Consider the following 19,396-nt stretch of genomic DNA (forward strand, 5'->3'; position numbering starts at 1 on the left):
TTTCGTTTATCTATAATCCTCTGCGCACAGCATAATATAAAAGGAGGTCTATTTATAATCAGACGGAGGCCAAGTGGTTTAATAACTATGATTATGGTGCATTATAGCAATTTTAACTGTTGATGGATGGATATCGAAGGGAAATTAGTCCACTTTTCCTGATATTGTCACGATCGTGAAATGCAGTCTGCAAACATGTAGCAGGAATTCGTCGGGAATAAAGTTTGAACTGGGCTGACCTGAATTAAACAATGGCTGTGAAAAAAGAAGAAAAAAACTATTGCTTTCAAGGGAGGGCTGCATTATGACTGGTTGTAAGCAAATTCAGAAGGGAGTTGTGACTTTAATTGCTCTAAGCAATGTTTTGATTTGGGCTTTTTATCAGGAAAGGGTGGAAACCGATCCAATCTAACAGACAAATACAGCGTGTTTACAAACTGGCATCCCCTTAACCATATATGGTCAACTCATTTGTTAATCTGGTTAAAATGAAGACGTAAACTGAAGCTCGGTACTGTAATTTGCTGAGCAATTAACCCTCACTTGTTTGGGTGACGGATAATGTTTTCATTCTGATGTTTTTATCAGATGTCAGTTTTATGTTCTTGTTACCGACATGTAAATTAAACTCGTGTTGCATGAAGCTGAAGTAATTTATTTGACAAAACATACTGTTTACTTGAAGGCACGGAAATAACTTCAATCGAAGTTTACTCCTCGTGGTCACCAACAGATAACTTAGGATACCCGCCATAGAAAAAGGAAGCCAATGGACACCTTGTTATGCTAACCATCACTAAACTATGCGAGAAAACAAGCGCATTGTGTGGAACATATTGTTTCTTCAGCTGCAATACAATTGTGAGGATTAACATGTTGCTTCTAAGCTGCAGTAAACTGTATACATCTGAAGCTGATTCATGGCTTATTGATATAGTATCAGTTCATTACTTTAGTTCATATATATTTTTTAGATTCTTTAAGTTCTAATTTGGAGGGATTTGAATGCTGATTTTACATTTCGTATTTTTTGCATGTATTTTATATGGAATATCAATGCTATATTTACATCAGTGACCACAATGGAAGTAGGTCATGGACTCAACCGCGTCATGTTTGACACATGTGTGACCTGGAGTCCTCTGTTGTCTCATTGTGTGAAATATACTAATGAAGTGAAAAGAGCTAAATCATTTTTCCGACCAGAAATTGTACTTCTTCTTTAAAATAGTCAGTACTTACCGTCATTAACTGGTCTGATAAGACATAACATCAACAACAACTTTTCCCATCACCCACTGCAGGTGGAGTAGAGACCTCACACGCGTCACGCGCCTTGGGACTTTAAATAGAGGTTGCAGAGAAGCGCGCGTATAACGGTCTGAAAGCTGCGAGGAGCCACCGAGAGGGAAACCACACTGTTTCCTTTATTAAGGACCTCAAATCACTTCCATATTTGTTCTCTCTCTGTTAATTAAGTTTACAACCAAGTTATCGGACGTTTAAAGCTAATTTCCCCAACTCTTCCCGCTCTGCTGTTATCTGGATGCGATGGCCAGCTCGGGACTGCAGCTCCTCGGCTTCTTCCTCTCACTGGTCGGTCTCGCGGTCACCGTCGCCGCTACTCTGATGGTCGAATGGAAGAAGCAGTACCAGGGCAAGACGCACCGCATCTACGAGGGCTTGTGGATGAGCTGCAGTGGCAACGAGAGGACAACCTGTGAATTCCACCAGTACCTCCTGAAGCTGCCAAGTACGTTGTTATCGCGTCTGTATCGGCTCTAAAAAACAGACGCTGCTTGCTGAGATACCTTCCCCTTTAATAAGTTTATATAATAAGACAGAAATGCATCTTTTTTAGATCTTTGGATTGACCTCGTCTGACCCCATGTCTGATATTGTGGCAATTCCTTAGGGTGTTTTGGAAAATTGTTCTCTCTATTTCAGCTTTTATTTAATTGTGTGCTCTTGAAAAAGTGTAAAGGTCAAGCATAGAGCCCAAACCACACAAAATAACACAATTGTAATACATTTAGAATATAAATAGAATGTACAGAAGAAAAACAATATGAGTATATCAATGAGAAGTTTATACTGTTTAAATGTAACATTCCCATGGCTGCTCCTCTAGCTGAGGTGCAGGCTACCAGAGGCGTGATGCTGCTCAGCGTCTTCCTCTCCGCTGTGGCGCTGCTGGTGTCCACAGTGGGAATGAAGTGCACTCGCTTCATGGACGGCAAAGATGAGAGCAAATCCACAACAGCTATGGTCGGAGGAATCATGTTCATGGTTGCAGGTGTGTTCATTTGTACCTTTATTTAACTAGAAAGGCCTTACTAAGATTTAAAATCGAAGTTTTCTCTTGGCCAAAATAGGCAGCAATAACAGAGTTACAGGCAAATAACACACGAAAGATAAGACAAAAAAATATATCATCAGCTCCTATCTAAAGATATTGCCTTAATCTTTTCATAATTCAAACCTCTTGAAATTATATAAGTAAAAGGAAAATAGTGGATCATATTGAGCATTGGTAATGAATAACCTTCTACATCTATTTTACACCTGTAAATATGTAATTTGTAAAAACAGTTTAAAAAAAAGATTAGCCGCACTTAAAACTTGTCATGAACAATATATGTTTTCTTTGTTCAGGTTTATTAACCCTCATCATAACATCCTGGTACGTCAAAATGATTGTTCAGATCTTCAATCAAGCCCATCGCCTGCAGAGGTATAAACACACACACACACACACACACACACACACAGCGTTGGTTCTGTACATAATTGTGTGTGTTTTTCTCTGCAGCTTTGAGTTCGGTAATGCCGTGTTCGTCAGCTGGGCTGGCGGCCTCCTCACTATGGCTGGCGGTGCTTTCCTGGGCTGTCGAAGATGCTCTCAGTCCCAGTCCAAGAGCTCCAACCACTTCCTCTCCACCAGCCACCCAAAGTCCAACTACGTCTAGAGGAGGAGAGCAGAGGAGAGGCTTTGATACAACCAGTGATCAATTTACCAACAGGAGCAGGTTGTGTTTCTACGATGAGGAAAAATCCCACTGAAGGATTATAAATACCGCCTGCTGAACATCAAGTCAGAAATCAGGATCAGGAATACACACAAGATCAAGCTGATAACCACATATCACACTTATGTGTGGTTATTACTTCGGTGCTGTCAGTCACTGCAGTAATTTACGCTGCTGTCAGCAGTTTTTATTTTCCATTGAGAGAAATAAATGTAAGGATTCCATTTGTAATTTATTTAAAAAATTCAAATATTATATAAAGTTAGCAATATGCTGCGGAAATGAGTCCTAAAACCCAGACACATCCCATTGGCTTTGTGTTGAGGGAACCAAAAAAAACATGTCATCCCTGCAGCACTAATTCTTCCAGGTATTCATATATATATATATATATATATATATATATATATATATATATATATATATATTCTTAAACTTCGTCAGCCTGTTTATGAAATTATGACTTCAAAAATTTCCTCATCACAATTCCTGATGAAGAACACTTTCAATAGTTTGCAGCATAGACCCAAAGATTCGACACTTGATGGAAATATTTATTTTATGGTGTACATTGTGTACAATTCATTCCTCTTCAGTTCCACGCTGGTGTTAATGGAGATTTGTTTGTGCAATGTTGTTTGTTAGTTTTTATATTGTCTTGTCGTGTTTTCATGTAATTTTGTTGCTGTTGCCATTTAAAAGATGTTTTGAAATAAAAATAAAATATTTCTGTGGTCTTCCCTCTGGCCTACGTTACGTTCTATTTGATTGCACACAGTGTGGAGGTACATTTTAACATACACCGTACAAAATATGTTTTCAAAAATGAAACTCATTTCAATTTAGTTATTCCCTATTTTAAGTATTGTGTTTTAATCGATTTGTTTTTGTTCTTAAGACAGGTAAAGGTTTTAGGCAAATTATTTGATATTTACTTTTCATGTGACACTGGATTGATGTTATCCACTTACTTAAATTACTCGTTATACTCAAATTCAGACTCCAATAGTACAGTCGAAAGAAATCAATTAGTCCCTTTCTTTAAATGGTAAATTCATTTGTTTAGCCTCTCAGTAGTTTCCCCAAGGAGTCGGGAATCGAACCACCAATCTTCTGATTAGAGAACTACCGACACTTCCTCTTAGCCAGAGCCGCTCAGGTAATATAATCACATGAATGGTGTTTTCTCTCAGTGCGGAAGATTTACTGACACAGGTGAGCATCAGTAGTGTAAGAAATACTCATAAACATAAAACTTCACAAGTATTTGCATGATAATATACTTAAAGTGCAAAAAGAAAAAGTAGTCACCTCACAATGCAGAATGGCCATTCCAAGATAATATATAACATGTAATCCAACATCATTTAAATATCATCAAGTGAAAAGTATAATTATCTTCTGTGATATAGTGGTATAAAAATAAAGCAATATACATATATAAAGTAGTAATAAATGCAAAAGTACAAGTACCTCAGAATTAAAGAGCGGAATGAGTAATGTTCTTAGTGAAATGTACTTTGTTGATCAAATTTGATTCAGTTCATCAACATTGTATTATCCAGTGAGACGTTGCTGTTTACTGTGAAAAAGTGGATCCTGTTGCCTTAAAAAGAGTCCTCCAGTAATGAGAGCTTTCCTGACAGTGAAACAGTTTCCTTCCTCCCGTATCTGCTATCGTTTTACCCTGTAAATATTGTGTTTATGGTCATCTGTTATTACAGCTGCTGCTGCGAGGAACTCAGAGAACAGAATTGATTGGAGGGGTGTAAGAAGTTCTGTCTGAAAACGAGCTGAGAGTCGGTGTACGAGCTTTAACTCAAATTGGGTTCACATTGCGTTACGACGGATATTAAAGACGGGAGAATACACAAGAGAAAACATGACCTTTGACCCTCCTTCTACCAACTGGGGTCCCTGCAGACCCCCCACAGTTATATATGTTGTCATATCTCACAGATGCTTTTAATTTGTTTATGATTTATCATTGCCTTCAGTTCTGCTTGACTAAATAATAGGGTCTTGGGGGCCGAATTCAAAAGCACTCATGCAGTCTATGCAGTGTTAATAGATACAATAGAATATAGAGATAACATGTGTCTCATAGGTTCCTATAACATATATTACCACAGTATAGGAGCATTCTGTAATCTTGAAGGAAACTCCTTGTTTGACAGAATTACTTAATTGAAATTAATTTCTCTAAAGATAGTTGTTGGAGCTATTTATTTGATGTTAGTATTGAGTAGTATTGTTTCATTTTGTTGTCAGAGTAGACAGGCACAGGACCAGCATGCACCAGGGTGGGCTTGTGCTTTTTTCACAGAGCAGGGAGAGGCGGCGATAGGAGCTCCTTTGTTCATCCGTTTGTTGATTTGGCTGGTTTTGTTTAATAAATAACAAAAGAAAAAGAGAAACACGTCTGATTAAATTACAAACACATGGTGCATCAGTGGCCCTTTGAATTACATTTGTTTTTTATTTATTGGACAAATAGGCACATCAATATTAACTGCAGAATGATTGAAAGGACAGGAAAGTCCTCCTAGACAGGACCAAACAGCCTCATGTTTTCGTAGAAACACAACAAATAACAGGAGACGTTGTAGTGTCCTCCACGGATGTAAACTCATTAGGAGTCTCTCATGGGACGTGGCAAACTGCTGCCCAGATTCTTCCTGAATCTTTAGAGAAGAAGTGAAAGTAAAATGGTAGAAAATAGAAAGCTGTATGATGGGCGTCTTGAAGCCATGCAGCTATGCAAAGTACCTAATGAAACATGCTGGTATTCATCATTATTTGCTTTAAATCTTGTCATGTTTTAGCATAGTGAAAAAAACCATGTGGATCTATGTTCCCTGTCATGACTTCATTACAGCAACATAATATTAATATTTATATATATATATATATATCATAATATTCAGTATAATATGATCCATAAATATACAATATAAATATCATGATATCGCTTTTTTTGGTCGCCACACCACATCCACGTTGTTTGATAACACCTCAAAGCTTTTATAACTCCGGTCTTTCAATAGTTCTGACCACAAATCTAAATAATAATAACAAACATTTTAAGAAAAAAGGTCCTCTGAATAATTCAGTGATCGGGCCCTAATAATAGTAATAACAACTTTACATTGTCATTATATATAATATGGTTAAAGCCCGTCATGAACCAACTTCCTTTTTTTTTACTCGTTTGCTCTGCTGAGCTTTGAGCCTGTTCCATGATTCTGTTCCATGATTCTGTTCCATGAGCCTGTTCCGTGATTCTGTTCCATGATTCTGTTCCATGAGCCTGTTCCGTGATTCTGTTCCATGATTCTGTTCCAGGATTCTGTTCCATGAGTCTGTTCCTTCTTCTACCCGGTTGTCACGATCCTAAAATTATAACTTATTTATCTTTAGCCAATGTGCGATGAAAGGTACAGGAATCTAAATAGATAACACATTCACACATTGCTGTTATCGAAATACAAACGATCTAAAAATAAACTTGAATGGCTGCATATGAATGTTTTCATCCTTATGATAAAATACTGACCTTAAAAAACGTTGAAGATGTAACCTGCTTTACTACATACTTGTCGCCTCTGTGGTGTCTTCAAAGAGATTTGGATCAACATGTGTCGTTTAAAGATTCACGTGTGTCTGGATTTCCTCAATGAAGAGTTGAAAGGGTTTTTAAACGGTCCGGTTTTTAAACTGCTATGAGCTGGAAGAGCCTCCAGAGGGAGACAGCCTCCTTTAAGTGGATTGTGTCTGACTGTCTTGACTCACACTGAACCCCCCAAAGTAAAGAGAAACTCCCAGAACACAAAGTAGCAAGTATTTGTACATGCATATCTCACGATTTTTGTGAGGGGTTGTTTGCATAACAACTTACTAATATCAGGGTATTCATTGGTTGATTTAACTGGGAGAATAATTAATATTAATAAACAAGAGATATTTTCCATCAAGTAAGCAAATATTAGTCGTCCTAATAAATGGACATACGACTAATTACAAAGTTGACGTCTTAATTTTCTTGGGGAAGAAGTTTTAAATATAGAGCTATATTCCTAATTAATATCTCAATCGAAATCGCTCTTAAATAGTAGAATATGTAATTGTATGTAATGCTTCCTGGTCTATTAAAGCAACCTCTGTTTTAAGTATTTGGTGCAGTTTCTTTTACAGGCATTCTTAAAGTCACATTATCGAATACTTTTTTTCGTTTAAGTTCCTCATTATCTCCAGCGGAAAGTTGAGACTTAAAACGTGTCTTGCGAAACAACCACTTAAACTTTTTTTTATTTTTATAAAACGATGCGGTAAATGACGTTTTACCAAAAGTATTTCGTGTTCGTGTTTGAGGCGACCCACGCGACTCCCCGAAGGACCCTTGTGGGTCCCCCGCTCGGCTGCTCCAGGAAAGCGGTGATTGTGCTCCGGCCATTCGCGTCTTGGAGGGGCGGAGTCAGCGGAGCCAACGAGGTGTCATAACAAAATGTGTGTCCCCGACTAACGCAACTTTATTTCAGACCCTGGACCGGTGCCGTCCTGCGTATCTCCGCGAGGAGCTTTTTTAAATGGACTCCAAGACGAGTCCGAGCTGATCGTGGTCGCAGTCCGCTCCTGTCGCTCCTCGCCGTCTGAACCGAAGCAGAGGATGGATGGAACCTTCTCACCGGCCGCTATCCTCTTCGCAGTCCTCCTCACGGTCGCGTTGTTATCTCCAGCAGCCTCCCTGGAGCCATACGACCTTTTGTACGACAGTGCGGTGCAGGCGTTTTACATAGGCGACTATACGAATGTGGTGCGCTTCATGGAGGGAGCGCTCGGCAGCTACAAAGAAGTCCGGCACACTAAAGTCCGGTGCCGGCTGAGGTGCCAGTACCAGCATCCCTTTGATGGAACCTTCTCGGACCTGCGCTTCGCCGACGTGGTGCTCCGGAGAGCGGCGTGTATGAACACATGCATCGAGGAGAACATTGGCACTCAGTCCGTGCATAAAGTCAGCGAGGATGTCGTGCAGGACTTCCAACGGAGGATCCCCTACAACTACCTTCAGCTGGCATATCAGAAGGTAAGTGGGGAGGAGGGGGGGCCGGGGGGGTCACAGACTAGCACACTCCACGGAGCACTACTGCTGACCACTCCGCGGGGAATTCTCAACCTCGCTGCTTTGCGCCACTTTTCTTGCGTCAGTCTTCCTCAGCTGTTGCTGATGAGGCAGAGGGCTCTCGGGAGGTCTGCTGCACACGTGCAGCCAACACCGGTTGCTCCTGTGGATTCAGTAGTGTCGGCACTAGTATTTCTAGATGTGCCAGTACCTCACTCCTCAAATATAACCACACACATAGTACAGGGCACACAGCCACAGGCCTGGTATTTGTTATTTACAACTCTACTACAGTTGAACAATATCCATAAAATATTTTATATAAACATTATATATATATATATATATATTTTTAAAGTGCTTGGTCCAATAACAATGAAGAACAACTTTAGGAGAATAGATTTATTTGGCTACTATTCAACAGGTTGGTTCTTTTACAGTTGAACGATAGGCTACTGTTTAATTTCAAAGCGGAGGCTAAAAGTTAAAATTAGTTTGACCTTTCATTCTAACTAGAATTACATTTTTCAATTCTGTCAAATAATAGTGGCGTGCTGATCATATCAGTCAGACTCCTTCTAAATAATATACAAGCGAAAGCTTATTTCAGTTTTCAGTGAGATGCAACGTGCACGACATGCACCTGCCAAAGACTACCGTGTTGTTTATTAGTTTTAGTTGTAAGTAGATCGAGGCCCAGCAGGTTGACTCTACAGATGTCTGTGCACTTGCTTCAGCCATGCTTCAGTTGTTATAGATCCTCTGTGAGCAGTGTTATTTTTGGGCAACACATTTGGCAATTTCTCTTTCTGTTTTGACAGCTCCAACTTTTTCTTTCTTTCTCTTTCCACATTGGTTTCAACACGCTTGTAACGAGAGTGCAATAATCAGGATTTACTTTGAAGTGCAGTCAGATTATAGACTCGGTGAGCTTTTATATTATCGCAGCACTCTTAAACTAAAACTATTCCGCAATCTCTACGCTTTAGAAATCATTCACTCTACAATCATACAAATTTCCATGACATCTCTTGGCTGCAACTATGTTGAGCACTAGGCGTGGGAACAAGATACGGATAAAACAGGAGAGCTGGGAAGAAAGTGTAATTTGCTGATTCAGACTTTATGCTATATTTGTTTCTGAGGAACCAGTGAGTTTGATGTGCCTGGAGAATATTTGCCATCAGAATAGTTTGTATTTTGTAGTTTCTCAAATGTAAGAAGACACCCCATATTTGTATTCAGAGCTCCTTTTTTAAAGAGTTGGAAACCCCCTAGATCTGTGACAACCCGAATGACTCCCAATCTCCTTTTCCGCTGACTATCTTGGACTTCTGACCGATGAAAAGAGTAGAATTTGATCTTGACAAACACTTCATTCAACATGCAGGTATTTTATTAAAATATGTGACCGCAACAATGATAACTCTGGAAGGAAATTGTCTTTCTTGATCCGTCCATCAACGGCTTGCTCGGGGTCAACTTCAGGACACTTGGTGGGGGGTCAGTGACAATCAGATAGCGGCGGCGACATCTGGTACGAATAATAAACTCGTCCATGGTTGAGCTTGACTGGACTTTTTAACTTCACGTGTGCAAGAGAGTGACGTTTGACACGTGGAGCTCACTTCGGAAGCTGTCGGCGTCTCCTTCCATGAACCTGAGAACCAGTCGACTTCCACTGTTGCTGACATCAGACCAGCTCCAAATGCCGGGGTGATGACGCACAGCTTCCACTTCTCAGAAGTGGTGGGAAGTCCACGGGCCTTGTCATCGTCTGCTGCCGAGCAAAGGGGTTCTCTATTGTTTCCTGAATCGGAGCTGATGTGATCCTCCACGAAAGTGCACGCTCCTGTCTAGACATGAGCATATAGACACCGCCTTACCACACACGCAGAGTCTCGCCCAGCTGTAAAACATATTGCGACTCTTTTGAAAATTCTGATTACGCAAACATCTGTGGCTCATTATTTATTTTTTCTCTCTCACAACAAAGCATCAACCAGAGCTCTCGTGAACGTTTGAACAGATCTCTCCCCTTAGCGTGTTGACGTCTTTATGAACTAAGTATGTGGCAGCACATCAAGGCTGAGAGCTCTGAGGTTTATCTTGCCACAGGTTAGGAGAGGCTGAGCTGGAGCACTCCCATTGGCCCGCCGGATGAGAGCACATCAAACCAGTCGGTGTGTACAACATATTAGCATCTGGATCTTCTGTATGTGTGTGCAGGCGCCCTCACGTGTGTGTTAGTATGGGGGCGTTTGGTGGTGTTTGTGAACATAAATAACATTCCTGCATATCCCAGCGCCACACACCCTCCTCCTGACAGCCTCTGGCACAATGCAGCCTTTGGGCCTGTTCGAAGAGGCTCCACAGTCGCCAACTGTTCTCATTGCTCCGGCTGCTGCGTGTGTCCCCCAGCTCGCCCATCATTTAGCCCGGCAAATATTTTATTTATTTTCCTGATCAGTTTGCTTTTCTAAAAAAAGAGAGACACGCCACCTTTTGCAGGTATTAAAGGGAGACTTCTGTGGCTGCCCTTTGGGCTGGACCCCAATGGCCTCCAGTGAACTCGGGCTCGGCCCTCTGCTCCCACTTCAGTTGCCCAACTGCAGAGCGATCAGAGGCCCTCAGGTGCAAGAAGAGATCGTATCTCAAGCCTCTTTATCCTCAATCTGATTGGACTCGCAGCACTGCTGCTCTAAAAGAAGGACTCATTATTTCTGGTCTGTGAATTTATGAATGTTTAATTTGATTATAAATAGAAGATAATTTCTCGAAAAATGATTTTTTTTGTTGTTGCATGGGCATATTACATTATATAGAACATCAGTTTAATCTATCCCAAACATCTGGATATTTCTCCTTGAAACTCAGTTAAACATCATGAGTCTTGGTTTTGAATATTTTAATCGGTGTGGATATTGTTTAGTTTAAATGGAAAAACTGGAATACCATGGTGCATTATATTTAAGATGCGGACAAACAGAGTGGGATAAGATTATTTAATAGAAATGCTCACGATCTCAAACAGTGGACCTTTTTTAATTTCTGTGGATTTGTCTTCTGCATACCACCCATCCAGATATTTAGGATTGCAGTTCCCAGTGTTAGTGGGACGTATACATTCTTTTCATCTCGTGACTGTATCTCATATCACCAGGTCATAATGGGGTTTGTTTGACGGCTCACTTTACAAGTCTGCCAGCAAATACAGTGTATTATTTTTGATAATGATTATCTGTGTTCCAGGAGAGTTTGGGGAGATTGGGATATACATTACTTGTAATTAAGGAGGTGGCGATGCTCCATAATGACCCTGTTGATGTTCTCATACCACTTTGGAGGCCACACATTTGGAGCCACCAATGTAAATATACTGTCACAGGGCTCCAGACTAACTTTTTTTACTAGGAGCACAGTGGCCCCTAACTTAAAATTTTAGGGGCGCAAGCAGAACATTTAGGGGCGCACACAGGTTTTTTCGTTGGTCAAAATGGGTCTTCGGTGCTCCCCAAAAATAATGTTTGCGTGCTGCGTGCGCACCGTCTATTCGTGCAGGTCGAGCTGTTGAGTGAGTGATCAGCAGCTGGCCGCTTTGTCCATTCACGCACCTCACAGTTGTGTATTGATCAGACAAGAAGACACGCTTATCAACTCCAGTGTTTCCCCTACTATTATAACAGGGGGAATCTCCACCCGTCACCCTGTAACTCTTCAGAAGTTACTGTATTGAGTTTAAACATATTTTAAGAGAAAACATACCTTGAGCATGTGCATTTTGCACTTCGATGTGGCCAATCAAAATATTTGTTGGTTTCAAGAGATGCACCGATCAGGTTTTTGGTGCCGATCACCGATCACTGAAATCAGTATCTGCCGATCACCGATAATACCGATCACTGATCACTGAAATCAGTATCTGCCGATCCGATAATACCGATCACCGATCACGGTGTCGATTGAAGCATTCTATTTATTGTGTAGCGTTATTGCCTAGGACTATGAGGAAATACATATATAAAGCACCTCAAACATTAAAGAAATTACCGATTTCTTTAAACATTTAGGACTTTTACTTTGAAAAATGTCCTAATTGATACATTAAAATTGTTTGATTGCTATTGTAGGGGATTTCAGATATGTATGGAACACATCTGCATTATTCATTTCCTGGAACTCTTGGGGAAATCTATAGACAGGACTTTGTTTAGCATACAAAAGACTGACTAATTTTTATAAACCACTCCCTTGGTACAGTAAAAATGTTTTAATGTTAGCATAATTTAAGCTAAATCTCAGAAACGATCTATAAAGATACAACATCAGTTCATTGTTTACTTTTATATGTTAGTGTATGATTTGTCGACATCTTATTTTGATAAACTGATGTTGTTTCACGTGGTTCTTTCCGCTAACTTTGCAAAACCGGATGTTGTCAGTTAAATCCTTCCGCTAACTTTATCAAAACCCTCGCACGCTCCCGATCGAATGCGTTTACCGTGAGCATCAGTCTGTCGGGGCAGACATGTGAGAGTCGGCTGAGTTGACCCAGAGATTCAACTCGGGGGACGGGGACGCCGCTCGGTGCGTGAGGATCCCCTCTGACCTCTCACTCTGCGGCCCTCGCCCTCGTTGCGTCTCCGTTGCGGTGCGCCTCTTTTCACACATTAGCCCCCCCCCCCCCTCACACACAGGCCAGCCTTCTTCTTCGGTTTTCGTCTCTTTTCTTCTTCTTCTGGAGTTAATGTCGGTTAGTAAACCAGTCATTCAGGCATTACCGCTAACTATAGTGGGCTGAAGTGTAGAACAAGTTTGTAAACAACAAAAATATTTAATTTAAAAAAAAAGAAATCTGCTAATTTACTGGTCGCGCATGCGCGAGTTGATGAAAAATTTACTCGCACTGTGTCTAATTTTAGGCGCAAAATGCGACCATTTGGTCGCAGTCTGGAGCCCTGCTGTCATGTTGAGAAACTCGAGCATTTACAAGATCCATGCTGAAAACAGCAAAAAGGCAAAATATTTGACACTCAATGGTGAAATTCCTGGGAATATGAGACACAACAGCGATCCAAACGTCATTTTTTGTAATTATTTTTTTACTTCCCTGGGTCACCCAGCACGATGTTAGAAGGTGACTGGGTCAGGACAGCCTCTGGAGCCTGCTGATGTTGTGAGCCTCCTCTGGAATTTTTCTCTTTTTAGTCCGACCCATTCATGATTTCACTGTGACTGTGATGATTCCAACACGGCAGGCATCTTTTGGCTCAAGCACAGTCTCCCTCGGATGGCCATGGATGGCCTCATGGTGAGATGAAACCTGCTGGCTTGGTTGTGATGAGAGGTTACGGTGTGCAAACGTCTTGGCGCTGGTAATGATCGCTGTGCTTCTGGTACATTCCTGCTGCGATTTTGTTTTATCTTCCCTTTTAATTCAATTCAGTTTATTTTGTATAGCCCAATATCACACATTACAAATTTGCCTCAGAGGGCTTTACGCTGTGTACACATATTACCTCCCTGTCCCAGGACCTCACATCGGATCAGGAAAACTCCCAAGGAATAAGAAAAAAAAGGGACGAGACCTTCAGGAGAGCAACAGAGGAGGATCCCTCTCGAGGAAGGACAGAAGCAATAGATGTCATGTTTACAGAAGGAAGCATTAAAGAGTTACATAAACACATTCAATGAATATGACAATGTATGAATAGTTGTAGTCGTAGTAGGCATGGACCACGATCCAGACCTCCACAATCCATGAGACAGATGGAGGTAGAGAGGAGGGGTGGGGGGAGCAGGCCCATGGCAGGGGGCATCAGACACAGCCAGGTCCAATGGACCCTATGAGAAGTGAAATAACCAAGACTCCGAGGAGGAAGCAGAGTTATTAATGTGTGATGGAGAGACGAAAATTCATCCATAAATAGAGATCGGTGCTCAGTGTATCCTAAAATGTCCCCCTTTTAGAGCTCATTGAGATACAGTGACACAATTAGCCAAACACACAGCAGCATGGGGGGGGGGGGCAATCCAGCGTGAGCCCTGATGTTTGTGAGTTAGATGGGAATCACAGATGATGTTATTGTCATCTGCAGCTGATGAGGGGATTGATGGGTCTTCGACAGAGGGGGAAGGGCTTCTGCCCAGAGGCCGGCAATTTGTTCGCCTCAGTCAGACTTTTTTAACGTTTGATCTCAAGGGTCAGTTTTTGCTGTTCTCCTATTTGCAAAGTGACTGAGATGTAACGCAGGATCAGACAAAGTAGACTTGGGTACCGTAGATAAGGTGGTAATGTACTGTTGCAAGTTTGAGCATCTTTAGGGGAAATAAGTGTTTCAATTCCATACTATAATTAAGAGTTAACTATCCTGCACATCATTCACTGTTAAACATATTTTTTTACACTTTGATTTTTTCAACACTTTTTAAAAATTATCGAGCTGGAAAGATGCAGAGAGGGGGATTATATTTAATCACAGAGCTAACCTAGCTGTCTTCCCCCATTTCAAGTTTCAATTCTGCTCTCATTCCAATTCCCAAGAAAATTAATCCTATTGATAATGGAAAAGAGGGATTGCGAAAGAGAAACGACACTGGACGCTGTCTGTTAATGCATGTAACTGACCACCACCTCCTCTGCACACACACCTGCAGTGCCAACATGCTGCTTCCCTAGTGCGCTGTGCTCTGCCCAGAAAGTGTGGCCTCCTGCATGACTGGATAGGAGCGGATAACACACCACAGGAATGTTGGGGCACGCCGTGGCATAACACACCAATATAGTACTCGCCCTGATTAACAATGAAAGGGCTGCAGTGAGCTGCTAATGGGCCACTGAAGTGGTTCTGGGCTCGGAGGTGACTGCGAGGCGCTGGCTTGTGCGTCTGAGGCTTTAGCCCAACGGCGATCGGGACTTGTTTTAAATCAAGCTCCAAACTTTTTATTAATTCATAAATATTTATCACAGTGACTGCATTCTGACCAGTGTTCCCAATGTCTTGGATAATTTATGACTTGCCACAAAAGGGAGGATTTGGACCACGGTTCATTGTGTTGGTCCAACCAGCTGTGTGTCCTTCTCTGTGTGTGTGAGCGTACGTCAAAGAGTGAGATTCTTTGTTTTTAGTCATTATCAGTCTGGCCAAACACTCCCGGCTGTCTGAGTGGAGAAATCGGTGCTGGGATGGAAAACGCAGAGTTTGCCAAGCATCTGTTCAGCTTCACTGGTGTCTTGAACTATTTGTTGGCTGCGGTGGTGCAAGCAGAGAAAACCGCTTCTCTGCGTCGTGTTATCTTTTTACACAGCAGCTACAAGCTGGTATTTCTTTTCCATCATGTCATAAAAAAGCAGAAAGAAAGTATCTCACTTTTGTGACAGCCACACAGTAAACACCAACTGATGTTTTCCTTCACTAACTTTTCCAGACAATTAGTCACCTTCGGATGGTTTTGAGTATGTCCAGCTTCAGACGATGTGGTTGCTGTGGTTACATCGGAGAGAAGGAAGCTGCTATGCTGGAGACCAAGAACAGACCTTGATCTCTGTTGATAACGTCCTCACAGACCCGTGGGCGTGTCGTACACCGTGAACCTGGCTGCTGGAATGGGACGGAGAGAAAGGGCCAGTGTCCACTGAGTAGCGATGTTGTTCATTTGATTTATTTTTTTTCCTCCAAAATGTTTCTTCATAGGAAGCCAGTAGCCAGTTCAGGAGTGAACTATTCTGAGTGTGACTAAATGCATATCTGGCGTTGACGGAACGGTTGGCACATATTTAAGCCAACCTTTTAGTCCACACAAAGGGCAACATTTTCCACAGGTTTTCTGAGGTATCCTGTATCCACCCTCACAACCGTGAGCTATGAATCGTTACGACGTCTCAGGTGACTTCTGTCTTTTGCGGATCATTTCTAGGATGTGGAGAGCTGGGAGCTTCTGGTATTAAAGTGAGAGCTCCTCTGGTAAAGAGTTCTGACTGGCAGAAGGTTTTTGGTATTTGGTGCGTAGTCCCAGTTGCAGGGAGCCTTTTCAGGGCCATAGCAGGGTCACATGTCTCCTTTTTCCTCTTCCACTGGTGTGGTGATGCACACGTGTGATCACACAATGTGATTGTATGTATTCCCACAGCAGCCTCACAATGGGTAAGCGATTTGTTAAATTGATGGATAAGCATATTGGGTTGTATTTGCATATTTTTTCTTGCATCCAACAAACATTTACACCCCTAATGGCCATATTTAGCATTAGATAAATTAGTTAGCTTGGGCATTCACAACTGTAGTTGCCAGACATTGCAAAAGTGAGTCTGAGACAGAGAATGTCAAATAAAGATAATTTATTTCTGTCTGGTAAATACCATTTTGCCAAATGTTACTTTAAGTAATATGAAGCAAAATAATCGGTCATAATCTTTGTTCTTGTTCACTTCTCCGGTTGGAGTTGATAGACTAGTAGGACCAGCCCCTAGTCTTTTTAAATTGCGGGGCAGTGTTGAAACCCATGTGACACAGACACAGGAAATTGACTCATTTAGGTATTTTCTTTTTTATTCTTGCCGTTTGGCTGAATCTGATCACATTTGAATGAAATTTTTTTTTTTACCTGATACATAATTCATTAAATCAAATTGAATATGTTTTCTTTACACATATAAATCCTCCAGTACGGTCGGAGACGTTCATCTTTTGAAGGCAGTTTGTTTGCCTTCTTGACCCCACAGCTGTTTCCTGTAAAAATGAATTGGAAGTGTTGATTGTTTATCTGCACCGCTGCCGGGCGATGGTCCCACGGCGACTCTGTAGTAAATGTGTGCTTATGTGACACTGTCTATGGTTGTGTGTACTGAATGTGTGTAAGAAACTAAGATATGTCGTTGGTAGGGCCGCCCTCATTTTTAAATGCCTTTTCACTCCATGAGCACATTTGAGCAATATTTGAAGGGACCTTTATGGAGTTTTACAGATCTGTTGATTTAATCAACACATTGCCTAGTCGACAAAATCATCGAGTTGAACAGCTCTAGTTGTTGAGGTGCATTTCAGCTATGTCCAGTTTTGTATCATACATGTTACCGTGCAGATGATTTTATTTCACACAATGAAACATGTTAAGTACAGCTCTCGGAATCCACTTCACGCTGCACATCACCAAGTTGAGTTTGACAGCTGGCGCAGAGAAAGGAGAGTATGCCCCCCATCCCTCCTCCCACCTCCGACTGCCAAAGAGTAATTCATTCTAGTGCATAACGCCAGGATTTCCAACTATTATCCCCTGCTGCCCTGTGGCCTGCTTATCTTTGTTCTTGGATCTCAGCTCCCTCCCTGAGAGTATTTCCCCTGCAGGGAAACAGGTAGTATTAAACCTAATTGGACAACAGGAGAGAATAGTTTTCACGATCCAATCTTGACCTGGCCCCTGGCCGACACTGACCTCACAGCAGCATCTCCACATCTGGTTCAGATCTCTGTAAATTACAGCTAACAGCGTTGGGCAAAACGAGCTAAAGAAAGTCCTATCTACTCTGTCAAAGTAGTGTGGCAGGATTAGGAGAAAGTGAAGTTGAGGGTGAAATGGGGTCGACTGTAGCTTATGGGGGAGAGTGATCCCGCTACCACAAGGTGCCCAGTTCAATCCCCGCCCTCCCCATAGTTGTATGTCAAAGTGTCCTTGAGCAAGACGCTAAACCCCCAGTTGCTCCCTGGGCGCTTGAATGCAGCCCACTGCTCCTTAATAACTAAGACTGGGTCAAATGGAGAGAAGAACTCCCCACTGTAGGATTAATAACAGTGTACGTTATTGTTATTACATGTGCACTGAGGTGCTTTTTGCTCTTGCATGGCTCTTATATCTCATCTTTAGCCAATAAAGAAGTCCTTCTGGAGATGTCAAGTATGAGACAATGAAGTCATGGCGATCAACATACAGCTCAAGTAGTTTTGGACTCTCAACATGTGGATGTGGTTTGTACCCATCTGCTCAAAGCACAGCTGCAACAAATTATCCTCAAAAATCTGGATTTTTGGGATCATTAGCAATTTACTTTCTCGCCTAAATCATAGAATGGATATAAAGATGGATGAAATGATAGCTCCCGAAAAGTGAAGACAAAAAATGTTGACCGTCCTCTGGAGGCTGGCTGCAGTATAATGCTGTCCCCTCCTTGTTAGTGGATGAGAGATGGGTCAAAGTTAAACATTTGAAGGACACGTAAAATACATTTTTATCAAAATAAATGTTTCTGTCATTTACGGTAGTTCTTATCATGCCGATCTATGTTAAGTGTTAATTTTCTGGATTAATTTGATTCTATATTTGATGCTGTAAAGGCGATTTTACGTCATGATTGACATTTTTGATTGACAGCTGAAGTAATACAATTTATTTTTTATAGCCCAACATTACAAATTTGCCTCGGCAGGCTTTTCAATCTTTACATATATGACATCCCTGTAGCAGGAACTCACCTTGGATCAGCAAAAACTATTTTTTTAAACTCACAGGGAAAACGGGGACGGCGTAAGAGTTGTGGAGTCCAGCAGACACTCCAATGATGTTTGTGAAACACTAATCACAAGGTTTTAAAAAAAATAGAATATGCGTCAATTTTCATCAGTATTTTCATCGAGCCTTCAGCACAGATATTATGGTTTGTTTGTTTTGTTTTTCTAGCCAATTGGCTACAGAGATGCTAACATAGCCGCTAGATGGCTCATGCTACCAAGGCGTGGCTGTGCTCGCCTTGCGATTGGCTTGAACAGGTCTATGGGCAGGACCTCGCTTCAGCAGCTTCTCTAGTCACGACTGGAAGGACTCTGGATCCACATGAAAGTTACTGTATCCATGAAACTTTGGCTTGTACAGTAGGAGGAAGACCAAGATGTTATCATAATATGCTGAATTATACATACAGTTCCTGATTTACACATCCAGCGTTTCTGTTGTCATGACGAATGATTGTTATTTACCCTCCTTTTAGTTTACCAGCTGGTGCTGAGCACGTGGTTTCCATTGGAGTTTTTACCGTTTCATTTTTGTTACTGAAAACGGCGACCTGTCGCAGCAGACTACGATGCTATGAGAGCCAAAACAGTTCAGTTGCAAGTTGTTAAACCACGACAATGGGCTGAGACACCAAACATCTACAGCTACTATAACTACTAAGATTGTCACGCTAACATTTGTGCACTGTCATGTACAGAATTGTAAAAGTTATTCACCGCACAGTTTGCAAAGGCCATGTGTATTC

General features: G+C 41.5%; 2 protein-coding genes across 2 annotated transcripts in view; both read left to right on the plus strand.

The window, feature by feature from the left end:
- Positions 1-1,390: 1,390 nt before the first annotated feature.
- LOC130193752 (claudin-19) lies at positions 1,391-3,769 on the plus strand. Its single transcript, XM_056414446.1, has 4 exons — positions 1,391-1,753; positions 2,132-2,296; positions 2,656-2,734; positions 2,813-3,769. The coding sequence occupies exons 1-4, from the start codon at positions 1,552-1,554 to the stop codon at positions 2,967-2,969; spliced, it is 603 nt and encodes a 200-aa protein (XP_056270421.1). The 5' UTR covers positions 1,391-1,551; the 3' UTR covers positions 2,970-3,769.
- A 3,759-nt stretch (positions 3,770-7,528) lies between these two features.
- The window catches only part of p3h2 (prolyl 3-hydroxylase 2), a 61,647-nt gene continuing 49,779 nt past the window's right edge, over positions 7,529-19,396 (plus strand). The window contains exon 1 of the mRNA XM_056414529.1: positions 7,529-8,112. Within this exon, the coding sequence (XP_056270504.1) occupies positions 7,696-8,112 (417 nt within the window). The 5' untranslated portion in view covers positions 7,529-7,695. The remainder of the gene's footprint in view (positions 8,113-19,396) is intronic.

The sequence above is a fragment of the Pseudoliparis swirei genome, chromosome 5, assembly GCF_029220125.1.
Source record: "Pseudoliparis swirei isolate HS2019 ecotype Mariana Trench chromosome 5, NWPU_hadal_v1, whole genome shotgun sequence".
Lineage (NCBI taxonomy): Eukaryota > Metazoa > Chordata > Actinopteri > Perciformes > Liparidae > Pseudoliparis > Pseudoliparis swirei.

Coding starts and splice junctions, on each gene's coding strand:
- LOC130193752 (XM_056414446.1), top strand. CDS start 1,552: ATGGCCAGCTCGGGACTGCAGCTCCTCGGCTTCTTCCTCTCACTGGTC. Junction 2,297..2,655: donor AATCATGTTCATGGTTGCAG/GTGTGTTCATTT, acceptor TTCTTTGTTCAG/GTTTATTAACCCTCATCATA. Junction 2,735..2,812: donor CAAGCCCATCGCCTGCAGAG/GTATAAACACAC, acceptor TTTTCTCTGCAG/CTTTGAGTTCGGTAATGCCG.